Source organism: Lathamus discolor, chromosome 2, assembly GCF_037157495.1.
Source record: "Lathamus discolor isolate bLatDis1 chromosome 2, bLatDis1.hap1, whole genome shotgun sequence".
NCBI lineage: Eukaryota > Metazoa > Chordata > Aves > Psittaciformes > Psittacidae > Lathamus > Lathamus discolor.
In genome coordinates this window covers 158645576-158669653 of record NC_088885.1, presented here as the reverse complement: position 1 = coordinate 158669653, position 24078 = coordinate 158645576, and the positions used below count along the sequence as shown (strand labels likewise).

General features: G+C 44.8%; 1 protein-coding gene across 1 annotated transcript in view; it reads right to left on the bottom strand.

Moving 5' to 3' along the window:
• The window catches only part of ADGRB1 (adhesion G protein-coupled receptor B1), a 210591-nt gene that overhangs the window by 44282 nt on the left and 142231 nt on the right, over positions 1–24078 (bottom strand). Inside the window, exons 20-24 of the mRNA XM_065669051.1 lie at positions 23916–24019; positions 16194–16296; positions 11888–12038; positions 7762–7831; positions 318–384 (exon numbers count right to left, since the gene is read on the bottom strand). Coding sequence (XP_065525123.1) covers positions 318–384; positions 7762–7831; positions 11888–12038; positions 16194–16296; positions 23916–24019 — 495 coding nt within the window. The remainder of the gene's footprint in view (positions 1–317; positions 385–7761; positions 7832–11887; positions 12039–16193; positions 16297–23915; positions 24020–24078) is intronic.

Below are 24078 nucleotides of genomic sequence, written 5' to 3'. Positions count from 1 at the left end.
TAACAGCAGATGCTGAAGGAGCTAATGTCAGAGTTTTCCACCATCATCTTGCACATTCATGCAGATAGGGCAAAACCAAGGTTTAAAAAGCATTAATCAGATGTCAAGGGGGCTCCAGAGAGAACAAAGGTAGAAGGCTGAGAGCTGAGGCTTATTATAGTACAAATCAAACTCATTCCAGATTACTGGCTCTACACTTTGCTCTGTTCCTGAAGGAGAAAGCCATTCAAAACACAAGTGGAAACAGAGGGACGTTCTTAGGTTGAAAGAGCAAGGGAAGTGTTATAAGGGAAAAGCTTTCAGCCAAGCTTAAATACCAAAACGACAGCAGCTGCTGGTCCCACGAAGGCATAGAGAAGACCTCCCTCTAACGACAGCCAGCAGCTGGAAAATAAAGAGAGAAAAGAAAGTTACCCAGTGGCTAACATCATTGACAGGCACAGGTTTGCTTCTGATCTTTGCCTACAGTGTTCATCTTGAGAGGTGATACCTCTGGCAAAAAGGTCTCAAACAACAAGGAAGTGATGTTTCCTATTTCTCCTGACCTTGCAGAAAGGCTGCTTTGCCTGGGGGTCTGCCTGCAGAATGGCATCGTATTGTCAACAGAGGGATGCATGCAATATTAATGGTAGTGCTCACTTGCAGACCAGGTCCTGGAAGCAGTTGCATCAGTTTGCTGGAAAGATGATGCTCTTTGTCCTACACACTCAGTCAAAAGAGTAGTAACAGTGGAAATTGTCTCTTCCTCATTTGCTAATCACTATGCCTGCTGCAGGCTCAAGTCCAAGAGTACAGTATATTTCTTCTCCTGGATGCTCTCTTTGAGGTTACTGCCAACAAGCTTGTTCTTTCTCCCTCACACCATATGAGCTGAGGGCTTCTCCTTTCTCCACTGACCATGCCTGCAATTTAGGCTCCCAAACTGCCTCGTGCCTACACAAACTGAGAGGGCTCTTCTGTCTAAAGTGCTGATGTCAGCCCTATCAGTGCCTGCCACAGATCCACTCTTGATGACATTTCTAGTCAGGAAAGATCCAACCAAAAGAGTCCATGATGACCTGATTCAATCAGTTTAATCACATCCTGAGCTCCACTGACTCTCTTGACCAGATCTTCACCATCCAAGTAAGAAGTGCATTTAACCCAGGGAGATCATAGAATCATAGAATTACAGAACCACAGAATGGTTTGGGTTGGAAAGGACCTTAGAGCTCATCCAGTTCCAAACCCCTGCCATGGGCAGGGACACCTTCCACTGGAGCAGCTTGCTCCAAGCCCCTGTGTCCAACCTGGCCTTGAGCACTGCCAGGGATGGGGCAGCCACAGCTTCTCTGGGCACCCTGTGCCAGCGCCTCAGCACCCTCACAGGGAAGAGCTTCTGACTCTCTAATCTGAATCTCCCCTCTTTCATTTTAAAGCCATTCCCCCTTGTCCTGTCACTATAGGTCCTTGTCCTGGGCAGCCAACCCTGATGCTTAAGCAGCAGGGTGGTTGGACCCGATAGCCTCCAGAGATCCCTTCTACATCAACAAGTCTGTAACTACAACAGCCATGAGCAGTTACAGCAGCACAGGAGCTAACTATCCATTTAGTGGGGAATCCAGCAGATCAGAGCACGGACACATAAAGCAGGTATTCATGGCAACAGGGGATGAAAATTTACACCTTGTCTGCAACCTCATGGAAAGTTTCCATGCTGTGACATTGGAGTACCCTGGAGAAAACATGTGATGAAGTAATCTGATTTCAGCAGTGCACTTACCACAGGAGAAGAGCAGGCAGCCACAACGGAGTGAGGACTTTCTCCAAGCTCCTAACCCAACTAACGCTGCAGTAACTTAGTTACATGCCTGTGCATTCAGCAATATGGGTTCATTCTGCATCAGCAGCAAAACCAAGGCTGCCTTTCAGAGTCTCCCAGGAAACAAAGCTTTCCTGGAAACACTTCAATTTTGTTCTGTAGCTCTTTTGACTTGCAAAAAACATTATTTGTTGCCCCAAAACACAGAACATTGGGGGGGAGGGGGGGGGAGGGTATTGAAAAATTGAAAATTAATTAATTGAAAATTAAAAGCAGGACATTCTGGTTTTTATTCTGAGACTTGTATCTTGTTTATTCCTATATTAAACCTGTAATGTGCTAATTTAATCAATTCTGATTCCTTCCTGATAGCGTGTTGCTCTGTCATAAACTGCCTGAGCAGCTGTAATAAAAGGAGTAATCAGCTGGGGATGAAGGGAATAAGAATGAAGCTTTGGAGGGCTGCAATATCTGCAAGGCAAGGGCAGGGGGAAGCAGGGGGGCTCCCAAATCCCAGCCCTTTTTCTCCAAGGCTCCATCCTGATTTTGAGACCATTTTTCCCTGGGTCTATTCCAACTGAGAGATAAAGAAAGGAGCTGACTGTCCCGCGCTCCAGTTAGCGATGAGGACTTGGTGCAATGAGGGCTCTCGCTGATGTCAGGTCTCTGCAGCGTCTTCCTTCCTCTTTGAGCATCAAGCTTTCTGATGGCTAATTCACACATCACCAAGCACTGGTCCTTATCCCTTTTGACTGCCTGACCTCTCTGCCCCAGTGCTTCATCGAAGCATTTTCAAGGCTGTCAGAGGTGGTGGCTGACAGCAAGGGAAGGGAAAGGGTCAAGTGATAGCCGAGAGGGGGAACTGACAGCGAACTCCAGCAATAATCGGGTGGAGATGCTTTTAGCATCTGTGCCTACAAGGCACACAAATATTTGCATTTCACTAAGAGGTTCCCCAGTACTTGCCAAAGGATCTCTGCACAGATCTCTTAAAGGGAGATAGTGAATGGTTTAACAATGTTCAGCAGCTCCAGACTACTATTTCTAAGCAGTGCATCCCCGATTGACAGCAGCTTGTGTTCAACACAATAGAGCTCTTTGTAAAACGTCTGATGTTTTTATGAATCTGCCATAGCAAATATGAGAGATGTATGGGTTTTTACTCGGTCCTGCAAAGAGCTGACTTCATGGAATCACAGAATGGTTTGGGTTGGAAAGGACCTGAAAATCATCCAGTTCCAACCCCCTGCCATGGGCAGGGACACCTCACACTAGACCATGGCACCCAAGGCTCTGTCCAACCTGGCCTTGAACACTGCCAAGGATGGAACATTCACAGCTTCCCTGGGCAACCCATTCCAGTGCCTCAGCACCCTCACAGGAAAGAACTTCTTCCTTATCTCCAGCCTGAACTTCCCCTGTTTCACTCTGAACCCATCACCCCTTGTCCTATCACTACAGTCACTGATGCACAGTCCCTCTCCAGCATCCTTTTAGCCCCTTTCAGACACTGGAGGCTGCTCCGAGGTCTCCACTCAGCTTCTCTTCTCCAGGCTGAACAGCCCCAATGTTCTCAGCCTGTCTCCATATTGGAGGTGCTCCAGCCCCTGATCATCCCCGTGGCCTCCTCTGGACTTGCTCCAACAGCTCCATGTCCTTCTTATGTTGAGGACACCAGAACTGCACACAGTGCTGCAAGACTTCCATTGAGACCTTCTTGACTACACCATACAGCATACAGCCAGGAACAGGTCTCGCCTCCATCGTGTACAAAACTAAGCAGCTCCAATGTAACAAACAAGATAGTTGTATAACTAGACTACCATTGGGAATCAGGGCTGTCCCACCAGGACTACTTTAGAGGTTAATATAGCAGCTGCTGAGGTACCTGTGGGTGACAGAAGCCCTGATGCAATGACACACAAGGACCCTGGAAATTTGCTGTGTCTTGGGCACTACTCTCACAAAACCTTTTGTGGGCTCTCTTCTGGGGAAGGATATGAGTTCCCAGCTACCAGTAGCATAAATCCAATTATTCAGTTCAAGCTTTAAGAGGCAGCTTGTCAAGCATTAGAGGTTCAGAGTCAGTCCTTGGAGTACAGGCTAAAAAGAGTTATTATTCAGGCATTCAGCCTAATACAAGGAGGTGAACAGTGTCAGGTCCTTTAGACCTCCATTATCTCTAAGACTCTCTTGGAGACTGGAAGTACAGCCCATACCCTACCCCAGCAACTCTCCAAACAACTGCAAAATCTCCTTTCAAATAGTGTTAAAGTAAGAAAAAGGAAAAAATCCCCTCATGTCCTCCTCCTCCTCTCATTGTAGATGGAGAGTTCAGAGCACTCTAGAAGAAGCGCACTGAACAATAAAGACCTCTGGCTGCTGGAAAATCACAACTCAGAAAACAAGAGACAGTCCAAACCCAGTAGGACATATACAGCTTTTAACTTGAACTTCTCTCTCCCTTTTCATCTGTCGTGGTTCAAACTGAGCCACACAGCTTGTTCACTCACTCTCCCCCCCCCCCCCCCCCCTTTTTTTTCTCCCTCTTTCCTTCCTCTCCCTACCCCACAGCTACCGGAGGGATGGGGAGGAGAATTAAGAGAATGTAACTCCCACTAGTTGAGATAAGAGCAGCCCAGTAACTAAGGTATAACACAAATCACTGCTGCTACCATCAATAATAATAATGATAAGAGAAAATAACAAGAGAAGAGAATACAATAGCACTGCTGAACGAGTTCGACCCCCCCCGGAAGAGAGGCCGTGCCCTGCCGGGTAACTCCCAGTTACCCCCCTGGGCATGACGTGCTGTGGTATGGAATACCTCTTTGGCTAGCTTGGGTCAGGGGTCCTGTCTCTGCTTCCTCCTGGCCTCCCCTGGTCCCTGGCAGAGCATGAGACTCGCAAAGTCCTTGGTCAGACTAAACATTACTGAGCAGCAACTAAAAACATCGGTGTTATCAGCTCTGTTCCCAGGCTGGAAGTCAAAACACAGTGCTGCACCAGCTACTAAGAAGGAGAAAAACGGCTACTGGTGAACCCAGGACATCATCTTACAATCATAGAATCACAAAATGGTTTGGGTTGGAAAGGACCTTAAGATCATCCAGTTCCAGCCCCCCTGCCATGGGCAGGGACACCTCACACTAGACCATGTCACTCAAGGCTCTGTCCAACCTAGCCTTGAACACTGCCAGAGATGGAGCATTCACCACTTTTTTGGGCAACCCATTCCAGCGCCTCACCACCCTTTTACAATAAAGAACTTCTTCCTTATATCTAACCTGAACTTCCCCTGTTTAAGTTTTAACCCATCAGCCCTTGTCCTAACACTACAGTCCCTAATGAAGAGTCCCTCCCCAGCATCCGTATAGACCCCCTGTAAGGATGTTGAGTGTCAACTTCTGTGCTCTGCTAAATACCAGAGCCCTACTTTGCCCTAATGCCCATCTCTACAAGAAACCCAACGGGTGCTAATGCACTGCTCTTAAAAAACAGAAATTGCATGGTTGGAGGAAGCTTTAAAAACACTTTGAAATCCCTTGTGGTTTGTCAAGTCAGCTCTTGTCCCCTGCTTCACAGGGAGGGACTGTTGTGGCTAATGTCTTTCCTTCCTTCTGCAAGATGGAAACATCATGCTTTGAAAGACTGACACTGGCCATTTGAAATGACCTATGCATGCCTTGTACTAACTAGAGGCAAAGCTAAGATAGCTCCTGAATTCTAGCTCTGAGCTTTGCAACTACATCACACACTGATGTAATGGCCAGAAGCCAACAAATGAGCTTCTATCCAGGTCTATATTGTGTTTATATGCCTTCAGCATCAGACAGTCTTAAATCTCAGGTTTTGGAGCTCAGCTCTGCAATCTCTGCTATGTAATGCTGACTTTGCTCTAGAAGCGAGGTAAACCCAAGGGCACACATAAATGTAAGATAGCTTTTATGCCTTTTGAGCAGGAAAACAGGAAGAAGTGTGTTCTTCTGTCTTTCGGGGCACCCTGCATAGCTTAATCCGCATGAATATTTGTCATGTTTTAAATTGCTGGGACTCACCAGGTTTACCCAATACTGGGCTGCAGCATGGAATGGAAACCAAAGGAGGACCAACCTGGACTTGCCAAGGTACAAAGGCTATTTTGGTGATGAGTACCCTGAAAGCAGAGCTAGTAAATGGTGTCACTGGGCTGCACTGAGAGCACAGGATTCCCTGCCATCCCCTTGGGAAGCCAGCCAGCCTGCTGGGCAGGGAGACCAGCAGCATCCAGCCCTTGTATGCATGGAGCAACAGAGTCTTTATGGATGAAAGGAGTCAGACGATTAGCAGCAAAAGGAGAGCTGCTGTGGTTAAGCATCCCCTGGGAACGATGGGAAGTCAGTGCAGCCTGTTGGCCACCTCACTCGTGTGTCAATCTGAGAGCAATGCAGGAGACCAACAGGTTTTGTCACGCATTGGCACCCTTTTGCATGCAGCTTGGGAGGGCATTGCTCTGAGGTGGGGAGATGTTGGCACTCAGTGGTCCAGGGCAGTGAAATGGGGTGTGCTTTCCTGCACATTCCTCCCTTCTCTGCCCACATCCTTTTGCGTGTTGACCACAAAACTCTGGGATGGCCCCGAAACAATGGGGAAGGAGCTATAGAGCTTTTTGCAGCAATTCCCACCAGTCTGCAAATAGGAAATGAAGCAGAAATACTTAGGACCTTCCTCCCATTCCCCAGATGCTTGTTGATTATGAATTGCTCCTATGGACTTGCATGAAGTGCCAGAACAGCAGACGAACAGGAAAGCTAAAGGCCATTTGGGATCTCAGCAGCGCTTCTGAGAGCCAGGCCATGTGTTGTCCTCTTCTGAGTAATACAGGAAACACTGGATCCCTCTCCACCAGAACACCCTGAGCTGGGGCAAGCAAATCAGGACAGGTACATCCAATGCATCCTGATGCCAGGACAGGCATTTGACGAACCCACCTTCTGAGCCCTCTGTATCATACAGTGATTTAGACTGCAGCAATCCAGACTGCAAAGTAGAGAATGCTGCTGTTCTGGTTTAGTACTCTCCTGCAATCAAAATGCAAACCCTGGACCATTTGGTTGTGGGTGTGCAGAATACGGTGGGAATTGAGAAAGAGCAGGGATTGCACATGCCATTTTCTCAGCGGACTTCTCGAACCCTCATCTGTTGCTGGTCACATCTCTGTCTTAAACACTGTATATGCAGGCCTGATTTATGGCTACATTAAATATTATCCATCGGCTGCCACTATGCATATAGTTTCTAAGCTGTATTTTTCACAGCACAGTGAAAAAATAACACTATTTCAGTTGTACTGATGCTCAGTTCTGAGCAATTCCAGCTTTCCCTGACCTCTGCTCAGTCTTCCTCTGGTACTTCCACCCCTCATTACTTCCCCCATTACATGCAAACAAAAGTCTCCCAAAGGCAAATCCCGTGGAATTCAGAAACCAGGCAAATTCCGATTGCTTTCCAAACCTTGGTTTGAAAACCTCGTGCTTGTTCTGGTGCCTAAACCAGAGCTGAGCTATTTTGAAAATCTGGGACCAATCAAGCAAAGCATTAAATAGATGAACGCCAAAGCTATTTTTAACTTTGAAACATCTGAAACTTTAAAAATACCACATTTTCCCCATTATATATATATGTGTGTGTATATATATATATATATAAATAAATCTCTAAGTAGGATGCAGTTAGATCAAAGTGCTGTTATGGATGCAGCGGCTAAATCTAACTAGTCCCTATGAACTGGTGTTTAAAGGAATACACAATCCAGCTCGGCCAGAGCTTGAGGAGGCAGGGAAGGAAGACGGCTCCTTCCTCTCCCATCATCTCACACCAGAATTTAACTCCTACCCTGGATCTTGGGAGTCAAGGACTGGATTATAGCAAAAAGGATGGAAGGTGATGCACGGAGGAAAAGGAAGAACTCCTTTACTCACTAGTTCACGGTGCCGTACCCCTTGGCTTTAGTAAATCCCACCGAAATGGCAACGACCAAGGCAGGGAGCCCTACAGGAATGAAACAAGAGAAAATTGGTCATTTAGGCATATGCGCAGCTCTTCTCCCACTCAACAGCATAATACATCCCATTCTTCCCAGTGTTATTCCAGCACCATCTGTCCCAGCCTGGGTCTTTGACAGAGACTGAATTCAGGACCTTCAGAGCCGAAAGCATGAACCCTTGTTACCTCTGCTAATGAAGTAAATGCCGTCAGCTGTAATCAGCTCATATCCTGCTGTGGTCTCAGCAGTTGTGTGAGGACTGACAGTACATGTGGATGCATAAAATAGATTTAATTTAGTCTTAGGTACAAAGGCTGGCCAGGAATATATAAAGATGTCTCTTGAAGATGAAATGTTCAGCCATGACCCAACTCAAAGAAGCTAGCAAGGAGACTAAGGGCAATGTTCACTCTTACTATATTGTATGATGAATAAGCTGGGTTCAAATCTCACCCCAAATGAAACAGAGAAAGAAATGAAAACTGAGCTTCCCCTATCCCAGAGAAGTCCCCTAAGTTTTGGTCCATGATCTATAGTAGAGCAGATCCATCTGAACAGCAATGGAACAGAGCATCGGAACATCAGGTCTTACTGAAAACCATGATGCTTCTTGTCTTGCCAGAAACATCTCCCTTTTTTTGTGCCCAGAAGAGGAATAAACTAAGAGAAACCAGCTGCTCTCAAGTAGACACACTTCATTCCAAGTGTTGCAAAGGATGAGCAGGTTGGTCTGTGGCTGGGATGCCACAATGTACATAGTATAATTTATCTTTTCAGAGCATCATGAGCTAATGGTGCCAGCACAGAATGTTACTGTAGGTGCATAAAGGGGTGAAGCTATTGCCCTGATCCTGCTGCTAGAAGTTCCCATAACATTAGAATAAGGAGCACGAAGAAAACCTGCTGGTTATTGGCCTAAAACTCATTAAAAGGTTCTGAAATCACTGTGTCCTAGAATGATTGGGCACAATCACCACTAGAAAAAGACACTATATCTTGCCAATAGTCTTCTGATCCTTCTTATCCCTGCCATGATAAACTGCTCAGAGGAGATTGGGTACTTTTCTGGTTCACTAACTCCAGCCCAGGGTCCCTTTCCTTATAGAAATGCCTGGATATCAGCTAGTAACATCTGGTTGTTCAGCTATGGAGGTCTCCATGTGGCTTTTTATAGCCCTCCTCCATGTGACATGATGAATTAAGCTGTCTCAATGTTAAAGATGGGCAAATCCCATTAAGAATTAGCAGGATCAGTAGCCAGCTAGGATTAGTGCTTCTTGACAAGCCCTTAATGCTTGTGCTGTAGAGGTCATGGCGGGTGGCTGCAGAAGATGCTGTAGATCGAAGCGATGTGCAGACACAGCATCCAAACAATAACCCTGTTGGCAAGGTGGTCACTCAGCAATACAAATCATCACCAAATTGATTAATAGTGAGGGTCTGCAGCCAGCTGGGAGGTAGAAGGCCAAGTTGGCTGGAACATACAGCATTTGAGAGTTATCGTAAAGGGAAGTGTTTCTCCTCCCACATGAGATTTCCAAGTACAGCTCATGCTTGATGAGTCCAAAACAAAAAGGCATTTAAAAGATGCCTCCTTTTTCTTTCTTTCTGCTCTTCTTCTTCCTCTTTTTTTCCTCCTCTTGCTAACCCTCCTTCACACCTCATCTGGGTATATCCTGGGCGCTGTATTCACTGTGATGCCATCAATATGGCATCCCACTGCAAGCACACCAAGGAACCACATGTGAAAGGAGTTTTTCAGGAGTAGAGCTTGATGCAAGAGGCCCTGTGAAAGAGGAAAAGTTGGCAAAGACTCCACCAAAATAGCAACTTGTTCTTTGCAAAGTGCTTCTCTTAGACGTGATAATTATGCAGAAACAGAGACTCAGGCTGTGAACTCATCAGCTTACAGGGACTGGCAAAGAACCAAGCCTGGGTAGGAGCCCCAGCTTGTGCTGAAACGGAGCTGTACAAGCAGCATTAACTGAAGGTGGTAGTTATGCCATGGCAGCTAAGCCAGAGAGCATCATAATGAGGGGTGTTATATTCCTCTACCTTGGGAGACCTGTTAATGGTCAGATCACAGATATGATTAGATTGGAAAAAGAATAATAACTTTCAATCTGGTTTATGATTATTTGAAAGAAAGTTATTGATAACTGGTCTGTTCCGTCCACTGTGGGTGGTTTGTATAAGCCTTCTAGATAGTCACTCGTGTAGTCAATTAGCAAGGTTTTAGGGTCTTTCTGCAGAAAGTGAATTGTACATTCACAATTCCAAATAAATACATTAGAAACCTGTTTTGAAGAGTTTTGAAGTGAATTTTACATTCACAAGTCCAAATAAATATGTTAGAAACCTGTTTCAAAGCGTTTTATATTGTCAGGTCACAGAAGAATCAGATTGTGTGCTTTTGATGTCCAATAAGTACCAAGAACTGTAAAGTGTTAGGAACTGAAGACTCACTCAGAGCCTGAGTTTCTGTAGAAACTGTGGTTGTAAAAAGACTGACAAAATTATGTCTTCTTTACTGGGGCTAAATATGATGAATGAATTGTTTCTAAGGAACACTTTGTCTGTCTGTTCTAAATAATAATACGAAAAAAAGAAAATCTAATTGCTAAAATCTCTCTTCTGGAAAGGCAAAGTTGCATACCCAAGAGGAGAACAAAAAAAACAGAGAACAAACCTCACTGCTGATGAAAACCATTGTGGCTTCAATGAGCTACAGCTGACAGCAGCTGAGAACTTGGCAAAGATGGCTCAAACAAGGGCTTAGAGAAATGCTAATATATAAAAGGGGGAAAAGGGGGAGAATCATCCCATGACAAAATGAATTGTGTTAATTATTTCAGATTATGCCCTTTAAAACATCTTTTTGGCCTCTTTCCTCTGAGAAGTGCTATTAATCCCAACTCTACAACAGGATGCTAAATATCAGAAATTCCCTTGCTGCCTCCATAGGCGAGAGTGCTCCTTATTTCTTGTCCTAACCTATTTCTAATGGTTATTATGCATCATTTATCAGCCAGCACATCCTAGCTCAGAGATGACTACATTTTACTAGCAGTGCAAATTATGCTTCTACACATGTAGAGCGTTGGGGTGCTTTTAATCTGTACAGACTACAAATGTGAAAGCTGCTCATCCAAAATTCCCTTGGCTAACACACCCATCTGTCCCAGCAATTCCAAACTAGGAAAAAAAAGCCTTTTTATTACCTAGAAAAGCTATTAGTCTGCATTCAATATCCCTGATGTTCCTTGAGTTGCAGTTTGTGTATAATCACGTTCATGGACACACGCATATTCATACCCATACTTTGCATGTATGTGGCTGTGCTTCTGCTACACACAAACACTATATTTCAACAAGACAATTTGTTTTCTGGCTATAGGCAAAAGCTAAGAGTGCAAACTTAAAGGGATGCAGGTGCTGGAAGGAGGACGGCTCTTGATGTGCCAGAATAAATCACATCAGGGCTCTTCGTAAGCATCAGAAATACTTTGCCTGGGGTGAAGTGACAGACTTCAGTAGTAAAACGAGACACTAATACAGCTCAGATGCACAACGCTTTCTCTCTCCCTTTCTCCTTTTCATCTGCTTGCTTTTGAGCAACTTTTTGTTCAGTTGCTTCTTTCAAACACATGCTTGTTATTGCTTTGAAAGGCCAGGTTATGAGTTTGTGTTTGTTTTTGACTACAGAATGCATCATTTAAGGGTAATAAATTAAACATATGGAAAAGGGAGAAAAATTAGTTACAAGCATCTGCACCAGTCTCAGTTTATTTGTCTACGAAAGGCCCTGCTGCCATGGAGACAGGATTTCAGAGCTTGCTTCACTCCAGGTTGCACATAGAAGGAGACACAGAAAGCAAGAAAGAGACCCAAACCCAGGAGAAACCACCCCCAGCACTCCCTTTGAAAACTCTGCCACTCTTTACTCATCTCTTTTGTGTGACAGGACTTAATGCTCTTGCTCATGCTGTCTTTAACCATTTCAGCCCTGCTTGACACCCCTGAAAGCATTGAAAGCTCCTCCTCAGACCCAGCATCCTCACCCCATCCAAGACACAAGAAGCGCTTGCGGATGATGCGGTTCCGTAACCGGCCTGTCACGGCCATGTAGGACTGCCAAGCCTCGGTCAGCACCCAGCAGAAAGAGGAGAGGAAGAAGAAGTGCAAGAAAGCCGCCACCAGCGTGCATATCACCTGGAGAGAGGAGGAAAGGAGGACACGTGAGAGGAGCAGCAGGCAGAGAGAGCAGCAGGCAGGAAAGCAGAAGGTGCAGGGAGATGCTTCCAAACCAGGCTCTGGAAGGCAAAGTCATGAAGATCAAGACACAAAAAGGCATTTTAGGAAGAGGCAGCCTCCCCCACAAGGTTTGACCTAGGAAAGGACTAAAGTGTTTGCTTCATATTTAAGTGCTGCATGGAAATTGGCTGCATGAGCTCTATGATAAACCCAGGATTAACACCTCTCCTGAAGTCTGATCCTGCATCCCATCCTGGTGCTTTCGTGGCTTCAACAACATATATTTATTCTCCAAATGATCAAATCCATTGCCACTATCCTTTCAGGGAAGTTGGAGCAGTTAGGAAGTCATGCACCAATCTCAGCTCAAAAGGTTTCCAAAGTGCAATGTTGTTGGCAGCTGAGCCATAAAATTAAATCAGAGGAGGGCAATTTAGATGGTGCCCCTGACAGGGAAGGATTGTTATGTGAAAGAGTTAAGCTGTGAGAGCCAGGTGAAAGCACGGCTGCCAGGGGCTGGTAAGGACAGCAAACATGAGTGGTGCATAGTTGTACAAGGGTATATAACTACTAACAGACAGGGGAAAAAAAAGGAAAGGGAAAAAACCCCTACATTAGAAAGAATTTCATCATGGTGAGCTCTACAACTCATTGGGAAATCTCTCAAGGGAAGTGCAGGGAGCTTAAGCCATTTAAAATTAAAGTGGGGAAAGAACTAGCAAATGCATTATGAAGAACAATCCTGTAGTGCCAGGGAGATGGACTGGAAAGCTGACAAGCTCGCCTTTGTTTTTAACTCAGCAAGGCCAAATCTTTCACTGGTGCAAATTGGTGCCGCTCTGTTTAACTCTGCCAGTTTTCCACCATCTGTGAGTTGGAAACTGTGAATCAATGTACACAGTGATGGAAAGAAACTCCAAGTGGCTCCCAAGGAGGAGGGAGAGCAAATAAGACTTTAAAAGTGACTCTAGATGGGAAGCAAAATGGTTTAAGACATTGAGGCCAAAGGGAGGGGGAAGTTTGTAGTTAAGAATTTCTCTGCTTTGAGTTCTATCAGGAAACATGGACTTTGGGTTTACGGTCGGTGAACCTTCCTCTTTTTTCACCCACCAGCATCTTTTAACACAGAGCTCTCATGCATGGAGTGTCTTTAATCAGGATTTTATTGGATTGCTCTCAATTCATACACTGGCAGAAAACGATGCTATCAGAAGCTGTGAATAAAAGGAAGACTGTGTGTCCTTTGAGACAGGAACTGTCTTTTTTTGTTCCATATTTGTATTTGACACCAAAACCCTTGGTACTTTGCTTATAAATGGATTCTGGATAACAGTTCAGCACAAATAGCACAGCTCAATATGATAATTTCCATTTTTACATGTGAAAAGGTGTTTGCTATTCGTAAGCTTACAGCCCTACATAAAACAGTCACACAGGATGCTTTCTGGAATGTGTTTTAGGAGACTGCTATTTGAGAATACCAGATAAAACACTGTTCATTTTACCATTCTGATTTTGTTCCGCCCAGTTTGTCAGCAGTTTGTAAAGGGGAGCAAAAACCCTTTGCTTTCTAATTTTACACCAGAGAGATACATTTTCTGGCTATTTTAGTTTCAATTGGGTAGTTTTAATAGAAAGGCAAGGAGAAGAGGAGCACAACAGACATATGCACATCTCAGCTAGGCCAGTATAAACCCATTTCCTGAAACCAGGCTGTGAACTTGGGCAAGCACATATTTGCTTCTGCTGCCTCTGCTTCAGGTTTTTCCTGCCTTGTAAGGATAAACAACCCAACTCCATGAAGGGCAAGCACCAGGATATGATGTCTCAAGCTGCTGCTAAAAGATTGAGCAGAGCTTGTCAGTCTGTCAAGGCCATTAGTCCTTGTTTTCCTTTAAGAGAAATCAGTTTTCTTGCAGCACGTAGCCATGCCTTTGAGATATGGCCAGTTCGTGCAGCATTCATTTCTTTTGTATCGTGTTATTGCTGACTGTAAGTTTTTAGCCTTTTCTCAGGCCTTTCATCTTCAAAAAGCTTAGTAAATCCAGGCATGGAATCTTGCCTTTGAGGTTACACGGATGAAAATCGAGGGAGAATTTGGCATCTCCAGGGCAACGAATACCATAGAAATTCTCCCCTAGTAACTGTAATTATAAATCAATCGCAAACATCTTAATATGTTCCATTATCAATAATTGAATGTGAATAAAATCTTCATTTATACTCTTTGGTCTCTTTTCTGTATAGTTCTCTTTCTCTGTTCCCTGCTAGAGACTGTTTACTAGATGGCTGAGAGGAAATCCAAGAATAACCTTTCTATTTATGGTGTTTCATGCATATGTATGTGCAACGAGCTAATCTGCCTCATGCAATCGCAGCCGGGAGCTTTGAATCCCCACTGACAGTGAACACCCAGAATCGTGTGAGAAAAAGCACAAGGGAGACACTGGGCCCACAATCGTGCTCTGAAGGAGGTGGGAGAGCATGAAGATATCTGCCTCTTGTCCTGGGGTGAAGCAGAACAGCTAAAGAGTGGGTCCAGCCGCGGTTTGCCATGTTGAGCATCCCTCTGTATGTCTTCCTATGGAAAGAAGCTCCTAGCACACAATACACCCTGGTAATCAAGGGTTTAGCTCATTCTTTCTCCACTTCTTTCCAACCATGTTTGCCATGAAAGACAGCTCCGTTTTGCAAAGTTAGCTTCTGAAGGGCATGTTTAATAGGAGCAGGGTTGTCTGGATGCATGTCTCTGCGCTTCTCTGCACACACACGACTCAAGCAGCTGTAAAACTTTTCCTAAAACAATGTACCCTTAACCTGAAGGGCCCTCCATAGAAATGAATCTCTGTGATTCATTAAACCTTAGGGCTTCTCTGCAGAAACACTTCCAGAAATGACAACATGTTCTGGCTGCCAAAGCAGAGGTTGTTAAAAATTGGCTGGTCACTGGTTGCTGTTAATTAAAACCTACATTTTGACTTCTGAGTGAGATTTTGGCAGCAGGAGTAGTGAAGGACACTTCTTGCTTCACTTTTCTACTTAGTGGAGTTAGGGAAGGTTGGAGTACGTGGGGAGATGGGAAAATGTACAACAGGAAAATGTTAATCAATCATAGAATCACAGAATGGTTTGGGTTGGGAAGGACCTTAAGATCATCCAGTTCCAACACCCCTGCCATGGGCAGGGACACCTCACACTAGACCATGGCACCCAAGGCTCTGTCCAACCTGGCCTTGAACACTGCCAGGGATGAACCATTCACAGCTTCTCTGGGCAACCCATTCCAGTGCCTCAGCACCCTCACAGTAAAGCACTTCTTCCTTATGTTCAACCTCAACTTCCCCTGTTTCAGTTTGAACCCATCACCCCTTGTCCTATCGCGACTGATGAAGAGTCCCTCTCCAGCTTTAATGATAAGCAGCGATTTGTTACGCCGGATACCAATGAGGAAACTAAAAGTGCTTTGGTTGGAGGAAAGTCATACAGGCAGCACATGCCCCTCCATCTGGGTCTGTAATATGGGAAGGCATGTACGTGCAACTGCTGCATGTGGCTTGACAATCCATGCTATGCCTTTACTGCTGAAGTCACACCAATCTGCAGTGAGGCCCTCACTCTCCCCAGCTCTGCAGCATGTACAATGCCTCTGGCAATGCTTCCTACCCCAAAAAAGGTAGCTTTTGTGGCTGTGTGCAGTAACATCTGCCAAGTGCTTTAAGCTCTGAGTATAAAAGTTGGTGGAGAAATAAATGTAAAGCTGAGAGATGTTGTTTGTTTGGGGTGGGTTTTTTTAAGCCTTTTCTCAATCTTCCTCTGTAATTTTATGAACATAAAACAGTTAAAGCCTTTGCAAATAACCACGTTTCTTTCCTGTGCCATGTGCCAGCTACTCTAGGCAGATAGTCAAAAATATCACATTGGTTTGAATCAAAGCCCTGAGGATGCTGACAAATTCTCCACAAGAAAATTGAAATGTGCCATTTAATCGTAGCTTTGACATGTTGCTAATGAACAGATGGAGGAAAAATGAGGAAGTGCTGCCTGAATGGATTATTTCAGTGCTAAATCAGGGTGGAAAGCAAACAAACAAACAAAGCTCGACTGATCTCCTACCTTGTTCCGGGTCTGGGTCTGTCCGATCAGGATCAGGGCGTTGGAGGAGATGATGGATAGGCAGAAGTTGATAAGAATGACAGAGCGCTCTGAGCGAATATACCTGCAGCAAGAGAAGATGAGGAAAGGGATCCACCTTGTTACAGCTTGCATTAAGTTACTTCTGGAAAGCATCAACCAGGCTCTACAGAAAGGCCATGGTAAGAAATTGCCCATTTCCTGCAGATCTTGCATGTTAAACAGACAAGAACAAGGGGGAAAGGGAAGGGGAGAGCTTGGGTGCTCAGCCCATAGATCTCTTTATTCTCCCCCAGCAATGCTTGGAGCTATGAGCATTAGTCAACAAACTAGTGGCCAGTATGGTCCTTAGTCTGAGCCACTCCTAAACCGGTAGAGTTCTGCAAGTCTTCTTCAGCTCTGCTCACTTGAAAGGGGGCTTGAAAAGGAGCTTAAAAGAAAACATACAGGCAACACATGGAAAGATTCCCAAATAAGAAGAGCCACAGGCATGCTGGCGATGAAAGCAGATTACAAATGCATGCACCTCCACAACAAAGTGCTTGTGAATCAGCATTCCCCTTTGTTTAACCTAACAACCCATCCTGAAGTGATAAGTACTTGTGGCTTTTTTTCTCCCCTCCCACAGATAGAGAGGTTTAACACTTCTCAAAACTAGGCCAAATACATTATAACTGCAGCTGTGGGTCTGTGGCACTGGGGATCCAAGTTAGGAAGCTGTTGCCTTCAGCACCTTGCAGGAACAAGCTATTTGTCACTTCTGATTTGCGGTGTGCAGCGCAGCACCAACGCGCTGCTGGGGTACGTGCACACCGATTAACTCAGAGCGCTGGCTGCGGAGGGAAATTTCTTTGAAGGCACTTTTATGTCCCTAATAAAATGAAAAGGGAATTGCAAAAGTGCAAGTCCTGAAGGATTGAATTCAGGACCTGGCCGTAGCAACGCTTATACACGTGAATCAGCTCAGCTGATTCGGCCTGAATACCAGATGAGTGAAGAGTAGATGCTGATGCTTGGAGGAATTAGAAACAGATCTATTAATCAAGCAACTCATGCCTGGAGGCTAATGCAGGATTATTTCCTATATTCCAGCACATCAACTATTTATGTTGGGAATTTAATTTCATTAACTAATTTAAGCAAGAGTGAGTTGGTCGTGCTTTGGCTGCAGAGTTTTGAGCTTCTGATTAGGTGGGCAGGATGAGTTAGTGCACGTGTGCTCTGCCAAGGGTAAATCTGTGCTTTAGACCTACTAAAGGCTGCAGAAGTTTGATTTTCATTTCCCTCTGAGTTTTACCTTCTAACAAACATGAAACTTGAGGATTTGCTTTCCTGGTCACTGATGCGAAGTAACCTGAACTTACACTTAGTCTATTGGAAACCTGGTTTACAGATAGCTCTCCCCTTCAACTCACCCAACTCCAGACCAGACTAGCCTTCCAGCTCAGCTAGAAACCGGGTTTGCTGCCTGCGAAACAAACCTCTGGTTTGTTTCATGGCAAATCTGATCCCAGATTTTATCATTTCATTGGGCTCAATACTATACTGTGTATCACCTGGATCCTATTCCATTTGTGGCTGGAGAGTACCAAGCCATCAATCTATGATTTGATGGTGTGAAGTAAAACAGCAAGTCTCCAGTCAGCGGCTTCTAGGGGATAGAAAGGGAGATTTGGACTCTGTCCTGGTGGGAATGAGATGTAATAAATGTGTGCAGCAACACTATGATCTAACTGGCATTAGTGTGAACTTCAAAAGTCTCCTTTGGTCAAAAAAGGTAAGAAATCTGTTGATCGTAAGTATAGACTGTAGGTAAATATAAGGGAAGACAACCCAGCTGTCTTTAGATGTTTTCCCCCATTAAAAAGCCTTTCCTTTCTCCATGCTTCCTATGGAGAGTCCATCCTCTTCTCCAGATCCCTGAACCTCCAGAGAATGAGATGTGGGCTGGCAATGTGTAGAATCACAGAATCAGAAGAATTTAGGTTGGTGAAGAAACTCTCGAGTTCCCAGTGCAATCTCTGCCCCAAAATGGGCTAATTTCAAAGTTAGAGCAGCTTTCTCAGAGCCTTGTCCTATCAAGTTTTGAAAATCACCAAGAGCAGAAATGCCACCACCTCTCCTGGATGACTTCTTACAGAGCTGAACTGCTCTCATGGTGAAAGATTCCTTTACAGCCAGTTGGATTTTTTCCTGCTGCAGCTGGTGCCCATTGACTTTTCACTGTCTACCTCTGCAATATGTTTGACTTCTCTGTGACTCCTTCTTAACAGCCTCCTCTTTTTCATGTCTTGTTTTCTTTGCTTCCATTTACATCATGTCCTCCACCTCCCTAAGCATCCACTCCCTACGCATCCACCCAGATGTGGGTGTCAAGCAGAGAAGAATATTCAATTCTCTTGGATCTCTTGGCTATATTCTTGCTTATATAGCCCACTGACGCTAGCCTTCACTGTTGTATGGGTGCATTGCTGATTCGTTTCCACATCATTGCCCACTAGAACCTGCAGACCTTCCCCTGTAGAGACATTTCCAAGTCAGTCAGTCCTAGCTCATCTTTCTCCATGCAGTTATTCTGTCCCAGGTGTAGAACTGTGCATTTCTTTGTGTTATAACACTTCTCCAGCCCATATATCCTGTTTGCTGAGGTCTTTCTGAATTGTAGTGCTGTTTTGCAGCATACCAGTCACTCTTCCCAATTTGATGTCATCCACAAACCTGCTGAAGGTGCATTTTGCCCCATCAACTGGGTTGCTAAAGAAGACATTAAACAATATTTGCTATAGTATCAATCCCTGTCAGATGCAACTACTAAGCAGCTCCTGATTAGACTTCAAACCATTGACCATTACCCTTTTAAGTCTGGATGAACTATATCCACCTATTAAGGCACTTTGGAAGCCGCTAATGCAGTGCAGTTTCCTGGTCTGGATACAAAGACATTACGGGAGACTGTGTTAATGGCCTCTGTAATGTCAAAATGTACAACGCTTACTTCTCTCCACGGTCCATGCAACCAGACATCCCATCACAAAAGGGAAACTGGTCAGTCAGGCACAACCTGTCCTCAATAAATCTGCACCGTCTATTCCAAATCGCTTTTTTTGTCCCTCATTTTCCCTGGAAATAACCTTTACAGCTACTTGTCCCTTAATCTTCCCAGGGGCTGGGAGTATGCTAACCAGCTAGTTGTTCTCTGGATGCTCCTCCTTGCCCTTTTTAAAGATGGGTTTAACATTTGCCTTCTTCCATCCATCAAGAACCTCCCCAGATGATAAATAGTGGCTCCACCGTAACACCAGCCAGCTCCCTCAACACTCTTTATGCATTCCATTTGGTGCCATGGACTTGCAAATGTCCAGCTTGCTTGAATCACAGAAGCATAGAATACCAGGTCAGAAGGTGACCCTAAGAATGATCAGATCCAGCCTCTCTTGGCAGTAAAGGTCCTCAGCTCTCTTCTTTGGCAGTGGGCTGTATTTGCTTGCCCAGATTCTGCCACTAGGTACAGGAACTCGGGTGCCTGGGAGCAAACCTCAACAATAGAACAAGGCAACAAAGGCACTGAGTACCTTCACCCTTTCTACTTCCTTCTCCATCAGGCTACTTGCACCATTCAACACTGGGCCAACACTTTCCTGGGTAATCCTCTAGGCATACTTACAGAAGCCCTTATTGATGCCTTTCACAACCTGCACCAGTCTGAAATGCAGCTGAGGTCTGACCTTCCTAATTCAACCCTGTATTCCTAGGCAATGGTTCCACAGTCCTCCTTGGTAGCCTGACTTGGGTGCCAAACATTTCCTTGCTATGCTTCATCTCCTTCGTAACAGTCTCCTGTTATGCTAGGACAGCTTCTTTCCATCTCCTTCCATTCTCCAGCACAGGATGCTCCACAGAAAGAAAGCACCATTAGTATCCATGTCCTTCGGCCAAGGAAGTGAGGAAATCAGATCAGATAGGGAAAAAAGCACAGAACTTGATGCATTTTGCCAGTGGAAAGATCTCCATCAAAGGCAGAGCTACTTCAGGGCGCTGCGTTGCTACTCCTTGGTTGATTCATGCCTACTTATCAAAATATGCTGGACTCCACGATCAAAGCAGGGGATAACTCTCTTAAAATTTAGGGAACTTCTGCTGTGGCCTGTGTCCTGCAAGATGTGGGGAAGCCGCTGTGCAAACCGAGACAGATGGAGGTGGGAAAACCCCACAGTCTGTCTCTTTGTCCCCATTATGATCCCTTCCTCTCCATAAACACTGAGTCACCTCTTGCTTCCTCAGGCTGCATACACACATCCTTCTCTGCGCAGTCACTTCCTGCTGTCTCCCACCAGGGCTACTGAGCAACTCAGCATCTCCGGCAAACGCAGAGCTCTTGGCTTTAAAGCAAGTGTTAAAAGCCCCTTGAGAGCTCATTGACAAGCACTAAATCAATCCTCAGGCTTCAATGGGCAGAGAGTGAGAAAAGCTCGTGCTGATATCTTTCAGCAATGCAGCACTCACTGGAAAAGGTCTGCCGTGCACCACATGCTGATGGGCTAGTGGAAGAGCTATTCGATAGCAAGCATCGATCTCCATGCTATAGAAAGGTCACTGACTCCAGAGGCTGTTGAGTTCCAGGATGGAAAACACATTGGGACACTCCTGAAATACCAGCATTTCAAGGAGCTGTTTGAAAGCAGTGGTACAACCCAGAACTTAAAGAAACTAAGTTATTTCAACTGTTCTGACCCTTGAATAGTTCGTTTTCTCCCCCGTTTTTAATTTTCATGTCAGTTTTCAAGAGGGAAGATATTTTTCTCTCAATTTCCCCTATTTTTCTGCATGAGTGGTGCAGCACGTGGCTCACAACACAGACCCTGTCTCCAGCTGTGAGCCAGGACAGCCATCACCGACAGATAACAAGGTCACTCCACTTCTATGGCCCACTATGTCACTGACCTCTCTGTTGAGACTGCTAATCAGGCTAGTGATGCACCATCTGCAGCAGGGATTTTGCAGCCATCTGTCTACTGGGAACTGGAGTAAGTCCACCAAGAGGCCACCAACAGCCGTCAAACGCCAAACGGAAACAACTTCCAGTTTTCAACCAGGCTGTGCCAAGTTGGCTGTGTCTGAAGTGATCGTTTGCATCAGAAAGCTCATGCCATTCATGCCGACGGCTGAGTAGGTGCCACTGAGAAGCAACCATTATTTGGGGGGTTTGAATGGGAAGGGGAGGGTAAATTCATTTCCTCTCTGATATGCAGCCCAAAGCTGGGATCACCTCTCTTTTACTCTGCCCCCCTTTTCTTCACCATGTTCCTTTCCCTCTTCTCTTCCCGCATCCTTTCTTTCTGCTTCCCCATGTATAAACAAACCCTAGCTGGGCAAAAATCTGGGAATGCTTCCAGATTGTCAGCCTCAGTGAGCTTATTCATCAGGAGTGTTTCATACTCAAGCTGAGTCTATGCATGCATGCTCCAGATGCCTTTGTCCAGAGGTCTGAATGGGAAAATTCCCAGCCAAAGCTCCCTGAAACAGCTGAGCTCTGGGTGAGTGCTCTCCACAGAAGACCAGGCAGTTGGGGCATAAGGAGTTTCTTCCCTAGTGAAAAAGAATGACTTTAAAAACTCTTTTAGCAACAACAGCTGGAATAATACCGCTGATCCCACTTCTAAGCTGTTCCTCCAGCCGTTGTCTATCATGCTATATAACACCTAAGGCAAAACAAAATGGGAGCCAGGAGGTAATGTTGACTTGAATATGATGTTCCTGAGACCATTAATAGGACAGCACATTCATGTCCAGAAGCTATGCCTAAAATAAAAAGGACACACAGAGCGCTCAGGGCTCAGCCACAGGAATGCTGTGAAGTTTAGGAAACATGGAAACATGATCTACAGAGAAGGGATGGAACAAACTCAGCGCACCAAAGAGAAATTCTGGAGATCACTTGATCATGCTTAACAGATATTTACACAGAGAGACTTAGGATAGAGAGCCCTTTAACCAAGATATAGCTGGTCTCAGGATCACTTGGAAATGCATGTCCATCCTTGGCTAGCTCAGAAATGCCCATTCAAGCCTCCCATAAACATCTCCCCCCCGTTCATGCTGATCATTTTGGGCATAGGCATAACACAAAGGCTGGAATGTGAAATTAAAGAGAGTGTATTTTAAACAAGGCAGGCAATTAACTTTACTGTCCTCAATAACAGTTAATATTGAGGGGCACACTCCTGGAAGACAATACATCGTGTTGTTATTCCAAATGACTCTAGGATGCTCCAAACTTATTCAACCTCATGTCTGAACTTGGTTTTCAGATCCTGAACTTGTTTCTGATAAGAAAGAGAGGGTGAGGCTCGAACAGTTGCTCTTTAGTCTTCTATCCTAACTTTCCACTTGATCCTGACACCAGTGACACCAGTAAGTCACCTACCAGCGCTGCCCAGTGTTGCCCAGCCTTAGGAAAAGCAGGAGAGGACAAGGACTTGAGCACATCCAATGATACCCCAGGCACGGAAAAACCTGAGTTCTAGATAAATGTTATTATGATCAGTCTTCAGCTCGTAGCACTTGCTATAATTAACTAACCACTATGCACTGTCACAGTATCAACAAAAAAGATGCATTTTTGCTCATTTTTCACTCTCTTGTTTCTTTCCTACATCAAAAGGTAGAAAAAAGTTAGCTCAAATCACAACTCTCAACTGAATTAACCCTTTCCTTTCTATTAAGAAGAATCAATTGGTGAAATAAGAGCCTCAGACTGGTCCCTTCTCTCAAAAGGGTCACCAATAATAGCTAAACAGTACATTCTCTGTAGCTACTCCATTTCAATTTCACAGTCATGCACCTGGTTCTGATTTTCTTGGGTTTCTTTAGCTTAGAGTTCTGAAGCTCTCAACACTTTTGCCATGAATTTAGGAAAGGTGTGAGTCTCATATATAAACTCAGACCTTGCTCAACGTAGTTTAGGGTGAGAAACCTTTGCACACCTCGATTCCTCCAGCTTATACAGTCCATCAAAACATATCTAATAGGGGCATGGACCAATGTGGGCCTTTGTTCAATAAAACTTTGCTACTAAATCAGTCCAGCCTCTATAAATGATGCAACTTAAGGTTACACCTGACCTGCTTATAGGTGTACAGGAGCTCACTGCAATGGGATGTACTGAGGAATCCCATATGCATCAGAAGCTAAAGGCAGAACGTGGCTAAGAGGTTATTTAGTTAGAGCTAGTTAGAGAGTTATTTAGACCATGTGGTTTATCATCCTTAAAGCTCCTGAAAAGCGCTGTCATTTCTTCAGGCCAGATGTTATTATAACGGGTCACAGATGTTTTAATGTTATCAAAGACCCAACTGGGAATACCTTGGAGCAATACCAGGAGGCAGTGTGTGTCCACTTCTCCACGAACAAGGTTTCCTGGGGTATACAAAGGCATCTAAACCAGCATGCGGCTTTTGAAAATGAACAATGCAACTACATGGGGTCATGGCTCTAATTGCACTGTACTAATTTCTTTGGCATTAGAAGGGAAGAATAATGCCAACTAAGCCACCACAATGACTTATTGCAGGACCCACTCATTACCAAATGGTTCTTCCTCAGGCACCAGACACCCAAAACCAGAGAGGAAAACCTTCAGGATCCATGTAGGTCAAACGACAAGTTACTTTCCCCAACAAGAAGAGAAGAGAATGAAAGCCATACCTCCAAACAGAGACATAAATGATAATCAACAGCAAAAGTGTCAGCGAAGATACTCCACAGCCTACAATTAATGTGACAGAAGGGACCAGCACCTTTTCCATGTTCTGAAAGAGAAAAAATGAGGCATTAAAAAAAAAAAAGGAAAGAAAAAGAACCCACAAAA